Below are 14,074 nucleotides of genomic sequence, written 5' to 3'. Positions count from 1 at the left end.
CCCAGAACCAGAACCAAACATGGAGAAGCAGCTTTTAGTTCTTATGCTCCACTAATCTGGAATAGACTCCCAGAAAAATGTAAAAGCGGCGAAACCCTAAGTTGCTTTAAATCGAGATTAAAAACTTATTTGTTTAGAGTGGCCTTTGACTGTACCATCTAAGCATAATTAGTTATGTTTTCAGTCCAATTTTCCTTTCATTTTCTTATCCATCATTCTATTCTCTTTATTTTATTTTATTTTATTTTTTTTTTAATTACCTCTGTTGTTTGATTTTATCATTTGTTTTTCAGTGTGTGTATCTGTGTTTATTTTCTCTGTGATTGTATTGTAATTGTATGTACAGCGCTTTGAGTGTCTCGTGGTTGAAAAGCGCTATATAAATAAACTTAACCTTACCCTACCTTACCTTACCTTATTATGTCTGTCTTTGATCTGCTATGTGAGCCAAAGCCATTTGGGGTAGCAAGGTTCTATATGCAACAGGAAGTTCCAGCTTCCTGTGGAGCTCATTCTCTCTCTTCGACACTACCAGGATAGCACTTCCTTAAGTTCTGTAATCCTACATGTTGTGTGATTTATTCAAAAACGTTTGAACTGACAGTGCTTGTTCATCCACATTATCAATAATGACATGGCGGAATAGAGAAACTATACAGTTTACTGCAGTTGTGATTAGATTTTTTGATATGATTGTTTTTTATTACTATCGTAGTCTAATATTACAGTATGAGGTAATAGTTTTATTGTCAGGACATTTGGTTTATGTTCTATGTCAGTACTTTAGATCTTCTCAAAATTCACAAAAGGTGTTCTTACAACAACAAACTTCCAGGCATTTTATTGGAATTGTATGTCAAGTCAGGTTTATTTATATAGCACTTTTCAGCAACAAGGCACTCAATGCACTATAAATAAGGAAAAAAAAAAACATTACAATGATATTTATGATAGTATGTGATATTATATTTGCAAAATAGCTACAGCTCAGTGAATCTAACCCATTCCATTACACATCTAGCTATATGTTTAGGGGTTTTCTCCAGGACATCTTTATATTTAGCTCTATTCATTTTCCTAACAACTCTGATCATATTTCTTGTCCCTACTAAAGAACAGCCTGCCCACAGGATGATGCTGCCACCCGCATGGCTCACTGTGGGAATGGTGAATTCTGAGTGTTTTCCACTACACATTGAATTAAGACCAAAAAGGTCTAATTTGTCTCCCACTTAACCAGAGCATCTTTTCTTCTGCATGTTTGCTGTGTTCCCTGCAAGGCTTGAAGCAAATCCGACTTCTCATTGCTTTCTTTTAACAATGGCCGTCTTCTTCATACTCTTCCATGAAGGCTGAATTTGAGGAGTGCACAACTAATAGCAGCCCTGTCAACAGAGTCTCCCTCCTGAGCTGTGGATCTCTGCAGCTACACTGGCAGCTGGATGATGCACTGAACACTTTTCTGTGAGATGTTCAATCTTGTGATATTGTCTTATAGCCTATAGGTGCTGTAGATTTCTTCACAATGTTATCCCTGACTCGTTTGCTGTGTTCTTTGGTCTTCATACCATTTGTTCACTAATGTTCTCTAACAAAGTTCTGAGCCCTTCACAGAACAGCTGGATTTATACTGAGACTAAAATGCACACAAGTGGGCTCTATTTACCACTTAGGTGAGTTCTGAAGGCAGTTGGACGCACTAAAAAGAAAGCCATGACTCATTCTTCATCCACTATTATGCAAGAACCTTTTGGTTGTAATGTGGCAAATGTGAAAAATTCAAGAAATATGAATATTTTCTAAGGTACTATAAGTGAAACAGAACAAGACTTTATATCTCATTTGTGTTAAAAGATGTGGAAATATTTTATTTGTTTCCATCAAGATTTCAGTATCCAACTGTAAGAAACTATCTCTGAATGTTTTCCCAAAGCCATTGCTGCAGGCCAAGGTGGAACATGGGAACAATAGTGGGAATTAAAATTGAAGTTATTTGGAGTTAAACTGCGTGACTCTTCTAAAAGACTGGCACTGCAATGCAAACAAAGCCTCTCCACTGACTGCAAATACAAACAAATGCATAAACGTGTACATGAACACCATCGAACTCCTCTACGGTCAAAGATATGTTTTCTAAGAAACATGGAGTAAATTTCAATCTGACGGTGCTCTCCAAAATAAAAGCATGTGATTATTCTTGCAGATAAAGCTTTGTTTATGCTTCACTTTGCATATTGCTGGATGCCAGCTAACCAGTTATGACTGACAATGATTTTTCTAGTCATGGCTATCATACAGCATGAACGTGCCTTTAAAAATGTACGATACACAGTGTGCATCTTATATAGTACATGAAAAAATGAAATATTTCTTAATGCCTGACAGACACCAGGTATGACAGTCTATTTTCTAGAAAACACTTCATTAATTTGTGCGGAGAAGTTTACAGTAGGGTTGGGTTGTAAAACATTTTCCCAAGCTTTTAACATCTCAGGGATCCATCCATCATCCGAAGACATGGCCATGCACCTAAAGTGACAAGCCGGGAATCAATCAGAGGAGCAGCCAAAAGCCAATTATAACTCTGGGGAAACCTCAAAGATCCAGCTGAGAAGACCAAACTAGCAGTGTGTTGCAGAACCAGCATCATTAAGACACTAAAACTGCCTTTGTGGTCCTCAGAAACAGCTAGTCTAGACCCTCCAAATAACTATTTGCACAAGAGGATCTGCCAGATGGTTTATCTGACAATCTTAAAAAGAAAATTTCAAATCTTGTTTTCAACATTATCTCCACTAGGGAAAATCTTTTTTTATTTTTTATTTTGGCGTGTTATCTTTCTTTCCATCTGTCTCTCACTCGCCAATATCTGCTTTCACACATCCTGGGCTGCACATGCCTCTAATTAGTACCAATTGATACCTTATTTATCTTTCTAATGTCTGACACTGCATTTGCTTTCCTAACAAACTCTCAACCAAAGAAGACTGATAACACCCCCTTCCCCCGTGTACTTACCCCGTAAACTTAACTTAAATAACGTAAAACAGCTGGAGACCAGATCAGTCTCTTTTCCATTTCCTTCTTGTGAATAACAACCTTTAGATATGTGTATATTGTACGTTGTAAATTGTAAATTTGTATATTCTGTAATGCAAAAATAGAACAAAAGAGCAAAGTTTACCGGAGTCAAATTCCTTGTTTGTACGCACAAACTTGGCAATAAAGCTGATTCTGATTCTGATCAAGTCTTTTACATCACCGCAGAGGAATTTTAACATTTATCCCTGAAAACCCTCCAGGTTTTCAGGTATAAATGTCCAGTTTAAGATCATGACATAGCATCCCGACTGGATTGTCTGCTAGAGAGCAGAATTTAGGGTTCAATCATTTACAGTAAGTTGTTGAGGCACTGAAGAAGCATCATACCATCACACTATCACCACCATGTTTGACAGTTTGTTTCTTGTGTTCTTTTTTCTAAAATGTTCCATTAGCATTATGACGCACACCTCTCAAAAGCGTTCCACTTTTGATACGTCAGTCCAAACAATATTTTTCTCTGAGGATCAACAGGAAGTTTTTTTGATAAATGTGAGACCAGGTTTTATGTCCTTTTTTAGTCAACAGTGGTTTTGACCTTTGAAGTTTGATGTCAGTTTTGTCCAGTCTCTTTCCTATTATTGATCATGAACATTGACCTTAACTAACACAAGTGAGCTCTGCAGTGCTTTAGATGTCGTTCTGAGTTTTTATTGAGAGTCGTTAATGCACTTCTGGAGTAATTTTGGTAGGCCGACAACCCGTGGGAAGGTTCACCACTATTATAATTTTTTTCCATTTGTGGATAACGGCTCTCGCTGTTTCCCACTTCACTGGACTCTTTTAGCCTACTTCATGGTGTCAGACTGTTTCTAATTGAGTGATTTTTTTATGTTACAGGTCTGGCAGTAATCAAGCCTGAGTATGGCTTGGGAATATGATCCAAATGTGGTAAATTAAAATAAGTAATGTTTCAACAAGAGGGGTGAGGCTAAACTTTCAAAATCCTCACCTGAAAGTTATATTTAGAATTTTTTATTGTCTGATAGTAAAAAAAATCTCTTTTTATGGATATGCACAAAGCCCACTCACCGAGGTAGTTGTCGTCTTCGGGTTTTCCAGAGTAGCTAACCTGTTTGATATCAATGTTGGTGGCTCCAGCTGGGATCCGCACAACTGCGTTGTAGCCTAAAAAACCCAAAAAAAAATACAGAGAAGAAGAAAGTCAGACATTAAACATGGAAAGGTGCACACAGTTTAAGAAGTCTCAGAAGGAAATAAAGCAGCTTCAGCCTTGATTTCCCTAATAGCTTCATTATGCCCTCAAAAACTCGATTCAGGGAAGTCCAGTTCCCTCCACTGGGGACTTGGAGAGATATGAAAACTATCACCATCTCAAAAACCTGCAGGAGGCCTGTCCATGAAATGATCTGTAATTATTCCCTGGCCTTTCCATTTTGGCCTGTAATTAAAGCGCCTGTTTTGTTGTACTATGATAACCCAATGCAGAAAACGAGGACGTGTGAGAGAGAGGGGGTCACTGAAAGCCATGTGGTGACAACTAAAATGTTGGTAAGAGGACTTGACAAAAAGAAGGACAAATACATGAATACAATACAAAGTCAAAAGGGACAAATTAAAAGGGGACATAGAAAATATAAACATATGTGTCCCAAGAGGGGGGACTCGCAACCAAACTTCACCCAGTAAAATAGGTACAGCAGCAGGTTTTGTATTTTGTTAGCATTCATATACTAAGCTTTGCGGTTTAGCAACAATTTGGCCTTTTTGGTCTCTGTTTTATTCATGAATTGGGCCTGGTCTATTATTAAGTATTTATAACATTGAAAAATTTACATAATTCTGTCATGGGTGGAGTTTTTACTGACAGTTTGAACTGAAAAACGTGGAGAAGAATGAATGTCAGCATGAATGAAGTGATCTCAAAGTGAAGTCAAAGTTTAAGCTAGCACCTAGAGCCACCCAGGGGCAGCACTCAGTTTACTTCTCTACCTCTCATCAGATTTGAGAATTTTCCCGGTAAATGATATGATTTAGACATAGTGTGACAAAAAACTAACGCATAGACACATTTTTAAAGACTCATACTTTTTCACAAATACAAATCACATATTTTTTTTCCAAACCTCATATTACTTCATCAATCCATTGTAGCCTCCTAAATCTCCCAAGCTTAGCAACTGACCACACACAACATCTTCCCACAACAGACAGACACAGGAATAAACAATAACCGCATATTGAGGTTTTACCTCAAGCATGCTTCTCTTTTCTAAGCTCATACAATATAAAGATTAATTTAAAAAAAAGGTTGCAGTTTGCAAATCTATGTCAAGAATGGCCATGCACCACATTTAAAATAGCCTCGGTTTCACAATAATAACACAAAAATTGAAAACAAAGCAGTATAACATGATCTCATTGCTTTTATTTAAACCAAAAAAAACAAGTCTTACTGACATTAAAATAATATAACACAGTGATTGTTACAGGTAAAAAAATTTAATCTACATGTATAACATTACTAATAAACACCATTTAAATTTAGCAGTAGTTTTCAGATGCTTATTGCAGAGAATATTCTACCTTTTTGCTATTTTGCTCTTTATAGCATTACACAGATCATAGTTTTGGTTATAACCATATTATATTATTCTTTTCACAAGATTCGACTGATCAACTTGTTTCTAAGATTAGCTGAACACTATAGGATGATACAATGTCTCCGTTTTGTGTGCACGCAAAATCTCAACAGCTGCTGTCTTTCCATTGTACTGTGCTACACTCATTCCGCATTCCTTTATTAAAATCCATTGTGGTTACATGTTTATTACTACCTCCCAGCCCAATTTGCCAATTTGTTGGAATGAAAGAGTATAGCAGCCTTCTTTTAGCCACCTGACTAGTGGCATGCAACAAAATGCGAGGGAGGGGACGCTCTTGGCTATTCTATGCTCCATACTGCTGGAAAAAACTATCTGGAATGTTAGCTACAGGCCTTTATATCACAGGAACTGTATGACAAAACCTTTTGAAATAGTGATGTGTCACTCAGTGACAACTGTGTAACTAAAATCCCTAAACTTCAGTGTAGGGCCACTGAGAATGGCTGGGTAAATACCGTAAACCTCCTTATGTTTATCAACAAACAATAATTATTTTTGAAAAATTTCAAGTTTTTCATATCTGACAAAGAACAGTTATGAACACTAAATAACAAAAGGTTAATAGTCCACAAATAAGATTTTAAAAGGCATCTAACAAAAGGAACAAAAGAGGTAGGTGACAGAGAAACAAGCCAAGATCCAGAAACAGAGGGATATCCTGCCTAGGCTGCACTCCCACTTGTTTTCCCCTTTTTAAAGTTGTGCCAGATTTCCAGGAAAGTTGTCAGTAGCTGGTTTGGTTGAAAACAATCCTGAAACTCTTTGCCTCCAAGCAGCCAACAGAGACCAGAAAGAAAGCTAACGGATAAAGATGATAAAGATGCAAAAGCTTAGTGTCAAACTTGCAAGAGTAAACAAGAGGAAAACCACACCCATGTTTCAGTTGTGTTGTTGCCCAGATCTAGAACGAATTTAGAACAGCTTTAGGCAAGACAATTCCAAGTTGAGGATGCCAGGTTTGTTTTCCATTGTATAAAAAAAAAAGATACATTGGTTTCTGAAGCTTTAGAAAAGATTGGCTTTGATTGTGCATTTTTCCAAATTTGTTGAAGAAATGTATGCATATGATGTGAATAAAAATAACCAGACATGAAATCATTGTCTATCACAATCATATGGCCTGTCCTGATGATGAGGAACTAGAAATCTGTCTTGGCCTCTATTTCTTTACTATGCATCATATTTATCTTGCAGAAGCTGCTGACGCTATGTATGTTTAAGAACAACATAGACAGCTTTAAATGGACATGATAATCTGAGCTGCAGGACTTACCATACTGGGCATCATTGAAGGTCCCTGCCAAAGTTTTACATGAGGAGTTGTCCCCACCACACACTCCACATTTGTCATTCCTGGCCTTTGAGTTGAGAACATGGTCGCAGCCTGCTTGCTGAAAGAATGTATGAAAAATGTTGACTTGAAATATGCAATATTTGTTGTCAAAGTTAGAATTACTTATATGCCATCAATCACACCTGAACTTTGCATTGACCCTGATCAACCCTGATCAAAAGACTGGCTAAGTCAAAACTCAAAAATCCAACCTTTTTCCAGTTAGTGAAGGCCCTATAGCTAAGCGAGACCAAGTAGCAACAACTCGCTTTTAACTGAGAAAGGTAGACATCAAAGTTAGCCATTTTCTATATTATTTAGGTGTTTAAAATGAAGTCACAGGGAGCTCAAAAGTTTAAAAAGGCTATTTAAAAATAAACAGTATTTTTGTGTGGAGGCTACTTAATGAGAAAGCAAAACACTAGCAGATAACAAAAAGGCTGATCGCATTAGAGCAAAGCCACCCTGTTTCATCTCTTTGAGCTTTTAACTTTCCTGTCATTAAAAATGCTAGATTTAGAATTGCTGGAAGCCTTTAGGGTTCTTTTAATCTAGGAAAAAAAAGCAGAGCTTGTTGTTTACATATACTATTGTTAAATGCTAAAGCATCAACTCCATAATCCCTTGGACTTTCTTTTAAAATATTGGAAAAAGCTTGTTTTACAGTGACTCATCTTTCAACCATTGTCATGTCCCTTAGGCCTCTACTATAGGTGATTAATGACCACTCGAGTAGAACAGGTAAAAATATATATTTTATTGCTGTTAAGTGTAGTTGTTAAAGAGAAATTATAATTTCTTAAAACTGGTATCAACAGGTCAAAGCTTTATAAAAACCACAGATCGGAAATTGGCCACAAAACTAATCGGTGCAATTTTATTATTGACTGCAACCTAGTAATGCCTAAAAAATAATTCAAGTTAATCAGATCTAAAAGTATCTTCAGACTGCAAGTGCTAGCTTCTCTGCAAAAACAATAAATTACTTACAACAATTTAAGCTTGTGTACAAGTTTTGCAGTGTATAGTTATAGAGTGAAAACAAACATGCACATATACCCTGCAGAGGCCTTGAACACAGATGTCGTAAGTGTCTGGACCGCACAGAGTGCCGTCCACCACGCGGTCCTTCAACTGATAGTAAGCCATGGTACCAGCGACCCGGCAAAAGAGCTTACAGCGATCCTTCATTAGTACTGAACAGAGAATGAAACAAAAGAGGAAGGAAAATTACAGACTATGACTAATTTAGCTAATTGTATACTTAAGCAATTATGCAGAGACCTAATGATGAGTTGTGTGTGATCACTTCTTTCTGTAAACCTCAGCAAAGTGCTCCAGCATAATTTTTGTCTGGTGTTTGGATGGAAGTCACTTTTTATCTGACAGAGTATTGTCTCCAGGGCTTGTCTTGTTTGCTTGTATAGCATCAATTAAATGAGTGAATCAGTCATAGTAAATGTACCAGATGGTAATCTTGTGGGTTTGCCCATCTTGTCAGTGCTGCAGCTGCGTGAGGATAAAGCTGCCAGGGAGGTTCGTTTGATAGGGCTGCATGCGGCTTTTACAGCACTTTTTGTTACCAACTTAATGTTTTCTCACGTCTTACATGGCAGATATTGCAATCACTGCCATGTCAGGAGAGTACAGCAAAGTGAAGCACATAATGTGTAGCAGATTGTAAAAAGAGCAATGTCAGCAGTTCGTACTTGATTTTTATTCTTTAATGTCAAGCTCAAATGCTTGTTGGTGTTCCTTGTTTCACTGTACAGGAACAGGATCAGAAGCTCCTACTTGCTTCACAAATCTGTCCAGTAGAGTATTTTTTTCACCAAAAAAATGGGAGTGACATTAATAACAATTAATCCACAGCATAATTTAAACAAAATAAAAGTTTTTTAAAGTACATCGGCAAAGACAAACAGCTTATTCTGCTTTGTCTGCATTTCAGGGGATGATATCAATAAAGTATATACATATACTGTATTAAGATGATCAGCTCCCAATTGTAGACTCCATGTTGGAGGAGCAACTTTCGACAAATTTTGTTGAAGGATTCTGAAGCATTTGGGTTGCGTTTGGTTTGCAAAGGGGGATATAGTATGGAGCTAAATTGGGGCCATAAAGTTTGTTCAAATGAAAAAAATGTGAACCTGAAAAATAAAAGTTTGTTCAAAATAAAAACATTTGAACGTGAAAAATTATTTTGTACCTCCCCCCAAAAAAATTTGAAAACTGAAAAAAAAAGTTTTGCAACTGAAAAAAAAAGATATGAAGCTGGAAAAAAAAAAAAAAGTTCAAGCCAAAACAGGGCCAAACGTTTGAAGCCAAAAAAAAAATCTGCAAGTGCAAAAAAAAAAAACTTGAATCTGAAAAGTAGTTTTGAACTTTTTTTTTTTTTTGCACTTGCAGATTTTTTTTTTGGCTTCAAACGTTTAGCCCTGTTTTGGCGTGGGGGGCGGGGCCTCAGATCACGGGGGTACGGAATCATGACTGACAGCTCAACACAGCAGCTGAACAACATATTCCCAGTTGTTGCATTCAGGGGAACTGGAAATATCTGTAATACATCATCGATATTCTATATATATATATGTGAATGGTTTTGAAAGATAACATGCTTCACTGATAGAAGCAGCTTACGTGATTACACGACGCGCATCTCAGAGGAGAAAATATGATCTTGACAGATTTGCACAGCATTTTAAGTCCATGTTGGAGATTTTCCATGCTCTCAACATCAAGCAAAGAACTGCCAGACTAAGCGGCGGTATGAAACCAGATGCAAAACAAGCCTGTATTTTCCAAATATCCTTGCATAATTAAGCCTGGACTTGTTTTCACATGGTCTGGACTCGGGTTTCGGTTTCTGGTGTATTTTTGATTAAAACGTGTTTGGTCTCCATTTAGTGAAGTGACTCACAGCCAGGGGCAAACTGGCATACAGGGCAACCGGGAAAATCCCCGGTGGACTGCTTCACTAAATGGAGACCAAACACGTTTTAATCAAAAATGTACCAGAAATTGAAACTCGAGTCCAGTCCATGTGAAAACAAGTCCAGGCTTAATTATGCAAGGATATTCGGAAAATACCGGCTTGTTTTGCATTTGGTTTCATACCGCCGCTTAGTCTGGCGGTTCTTTTGCTTTGTGTTGAGAGCATGGGAAATCTCCAACACGGACTTAAAATGCTGTGCAAATCTGTCAAGATCATATTTTCTCCTCTGAGATGCGCGTCGTGCATTCACGTAAGCTGCTTCTATCGGTGAAGCATGTTATCTTTCAAAACCATTCACATATATATAGAATATCGATGATGTATTACAGATAATTCCAGTTCCCACGGTCCCTGAATGCAACAGCTGGGAATATGTTGTTCAGCTGCTGTGTTGAGCTGTCAGTCATGATTCCGCACCCCCGTGATCTGAGGCCCCGCCCCCCACGCCAAAACAGGGCCAAATGTTTGTAGCCGAAAAAAAAATCTGCAAGTTTGAAAAAAAAAAACTTTTTTTTCCAGTTTCACATCTGTTTTGTTTTTTTTCAGTTGCAAAACTTTTTTTCCAGTTTTAAAATTTTTTGGGGGGAGGTTCAAAATAATTTTTCAGGTTCAAATGTTTTTATTGTGAACAAACTTTTATTTTTCAGGTTCAATTTTTTTTCTTTTGAACAACCTTTTATTGTTTAGGTTCAAATTATTTTCTTCTGAACAAACTTTTATTTTTCAGGTTCAAATTTTTTTCGTTTGAACAAACTTTATGGCCCCAATTTGGCTCCATAATATTGACTCCAATTATCCCTAAGACAATGAGTACTGCTGTGGATGGAGAAGCTAAAGTAAACTGTGACAATGCTAATGATTGTCTTCAACTTTAATTGGTACAAATCTTAGATTAAGCAAAAAAGTGCCAGTAATTGTGTTTCTTTTAAATATGTAAACAAAACAGCAAATATGTTCATGCATACAAAAATTTGATTTCAAAGTGAAAATATGCAGTCTTTATATTCATCTTTATATTAACTTGCTAGATTAAACAGTTACAAATAAAAAAGATCAGTTTAATTCTGCAGGTAATTTACAACATTTGTGCTACACCTTTCTCGTGTACTCACTGCCACTGTACTTGGGGACCCATCGGACGGAGGGAGGTAGACCGTTGATATTAAAGTGCTTGCCGTCAAACTGAGAACATTGCTCTTCTCGGAAATCCTTTCTTCCTCGTGGACACGGCTCAGTGTTGCAGGAGCGGAACTTCATCCTGCGGCCCACGCAAAAATTACCTCCATTTGTGGGCCTACAAGTAGAAGATTAAAATCAGAGAAACCCAAAACCAATGCACTGCGTCTGACGTATCAGAATGTTTCTTATATCTTTCCTGTTTATGCGTTTTTGACATATAATATAGAGTTTTTTAATACAAATAAGTGGTTCTTTCTTACTCAGGTTTGTCGCAGTCTCTGGTGGTGCTCCTTGTTCCTCCACCACAGGACCTGGAGCAAACACTGTAGGGCCCCCAAGGACCCCACTCTCCATTCACAGGCTGCATGTCCAACTCCTTGTTTACACACATTCCATGTTTGCAATACTGCATGCAGAAACATACAAACACACATGCCAATTGTCTCAACAACCGTGACTGTGACTCCTGCAGTAATAAACATCAGCAGAAACTGTGAACATGTACAGATTGGACTGGCAGCACTTTGATATCTTAATATAAAGTATGGACTAAAAAGAATTATAACATCCAATTCTCCTTAAGGTATTGCTTACAATGTACCCGTCAAGCAATTTCAGTCTGAAGTGCTAAAGCTGCCCTCACATGCAATTCACGGTAGGCGCATTTCCCTTTGTGTGTAACCAAATCCCCTCCTGAGTGACTCGGATATCAGAGGGTCCTGTTCGCTGAAAGAATGCAGGACAAGACGGCGTCTGTCTGGGTACATAGCCCGACGCCTGCGCACACAGGTGGTGGGCAGTGGCACTGTGATAAGGAAACTCTAGAGTTGTGATAACAAGAGGAACAAAATTTATTACTGGCTCCACATCAGGAACTCCTTTCTCCTGTTGAACCAGCTAAACTGATTGGGCATCATGTAATAATGCACTAGGACCTCCTTTACAATTTAACTATCATCTCTAGGATATGACATCATACCTGAGAAAATGCAAAAAAGTAACGTGAGTGTGCCGTCTGCTGGCCCAGCTCAATCTTTGTCTGATTTCATGCAATTAGTGTTTTTTTTCATTCATTTTAATGTTTTATTATTTTCGTAACGAATGAAATCACCTTAGGAGAGCATCTAAACATGTCTGTGCATCAGTGGACTTGTCTTTTCTAAAAATGCACAACAATAGACTGCTGAACATAATCAGACAATCTTTAGGTTGATTGGTCCTGACTGGTGACCCGCCAGTTGGAAACTGAAAATATCCTAAATCTTTGCATTCAGAGAATGCACTATACGTACAAGCTAGTAAATTCCACAGGCAATAATTTTCTTCAGTGTGGAAGTTGTCACAACGTGAAAAATATTCAAAGTTAGTTGTCTTTAGAATCAGTGAGGTGTCAGTCTCCTAAAGAGCAAGAGAGAGTTCAACTTTAAGCAGATAACAGGAAGGCTGAATAAAAGTAAAGCAAACCTCCTTTATTCTTTTGAGCATTCAACCTCTGTCACCAAACAGCTTGGATTTGGAAACGTTGACAGCCATTCTAAAATTGCCACAAGCACAGGTGGTAGATGGAGATGGAGACAAAGTATCTGTCTTTAATTAACAATTATATTTGCTTTTTTTATAGCATATAGGAGGACATCTATGTAGTGACTTTTACTCAAAAGCAGATGCATCCAAATGTGCTTTTAATCAATTTATTAAAAAACTTGGTTAATACAGCAAGCCTTCTAAAATAATGTTTTGCTGAGAATAGGCAAAATTCTTCACTATTTTTTTACACATTGCACATTCCTCAACTACAAAAATCTGACTCCTACTTTTTTAATACAAATAATGCTCTATTGCACTTAAAGATTATTGTATAATCGGCCAAAATGAGCTGCTTCTGTAGAGGGGCTGATCGCAGCTTTAGAGATAGGACGAGGAGCTCTATCATCTGAGGGGAGCTCAGGGTAGAGCACCTGGTGCTCTGCTATGAAAGGAGTCAGATGAGGTGGTTCAGGGATCTAACCAGAATGCCTCCTGGGCGCCTCCCTTTCGAGGTATTGTGACCCAGCCATGGACAGAATCATGGACTGGTAGAAAACTCTGCACTTTTAAGTACAGCATTAACCTACCCATGGCCCAGCAAAGGAAGGAGGGGTCACAGTTGGAACCCCTTCAGAGTTGCATACGATCTAATGTTTGCATATTCGTCAATGGAGGACAACAAAAGTAAAGTGAATCCAGCATTCATGAAAAGGGGTTAAGACAAGCGTTCTGAGCTTCTGCAGAAAATGAATCTGAGCCAGAGAGTTCCCAGAAGAGACAATGTCTCTAATCATGTTGAGAGAAGCGGTTTTCCCCATGGCCTAAAGAAGAAAGCATTGTAACCGCAGCTCTGCACGCCTGATGCATGTCAATCCAGCATAAACTACCACAGGTGCTACTGAGAGTAGCCGCCACGTCTTCTTTGTTTGCTGCCCACCATGTGGCCAGACCTGACCACCTTTGCTACACAAACCAGTGCCCTTTGGACCATTCTTCACTTCTGTTCTTCTGAACAGTTCATGTATGAGGTTGTGTTTGGGCAAAAAAAAAGAAACAATCTAAATTTTGTTTATTTCATGATGTTTTGCTTTGTTTGTGATGCTAAAAGCTAAACAATTTGTCTGGCCTGGGAATGCCTTGGGATCCCCCAGCATGAGCTGGAGCATGGTGCTGGGGAAAGGGATGTCTGGGGTTTCCTCCTGGACCTGTTTGCTTTCATGACCCGGTCTCAGACAAGCAGAAGACAACGGATGAATGGATGAGTAAATCTAATATTTTTTGCCCGTGAGTACGTTTGCAAATTTTAGG

The 14,074-nt window shown here is 38.0% G+C and overlaps 1 protein-coding gene across 1 annotated transcript in view; it reads right to left on the bottom strand.

Moving 5' to 3' along the window:
• The window catches only part of LOC124878850 (A disintegrin and metalloproteinase with thrombospondin motifs 20-like), a 142,756-nt gene that overhangs the window by 64,152 nt on the left and 64,530 nt on the right, over positions 1 to 14,074 (bottom strand). The window contains exons 12-16 of the mRNA XM_047382995.1: positions 11,500 to 11,645; positions 11,173 to 11,354; positions 8,122 to 8,258; positions 7,003 to 7,120; positions 4,135 to 4,230 (exon numbers count right to left, since the gene is read on the bottom strand). Coding sequence (XP_047238951.1) covers positions 4,135 to 4,230; positions 7,003 to 7,120; positions 8,122 to 8,258; positions 11,173 to 11,354; positions 11,500 to 11,645 — 679 coding nt within the window. The remainder of the gene's footprint in view (positions 1 to 4,134; positions 4,231 to 7,002; positions 7,121 to 8,121; positions 8,259 to 11,172; positions 11,355 to 11,499; positions 11,646 to 14,074) is intronic.

Source organism: Girardinichthys multiradiatus, chromosome 2 (genome assembly GCF_021462225.1).
Source record: "Girardinichthys multiradiatus isolate DD_20200921_A chromosome 2, DD_fGirMul_XY1, whole genome shotgun sequence".
Lineage (NCBI taxonomy): Eukaryota > Metazoa > Chordata > Actinopteri > Cyprinodontiformes > Goodeidae > Girardinichthys > Girardinichthys multiradiatus.
This window is presented reverse-complemented; position numbering and strand designations above follow the sequence as displayed.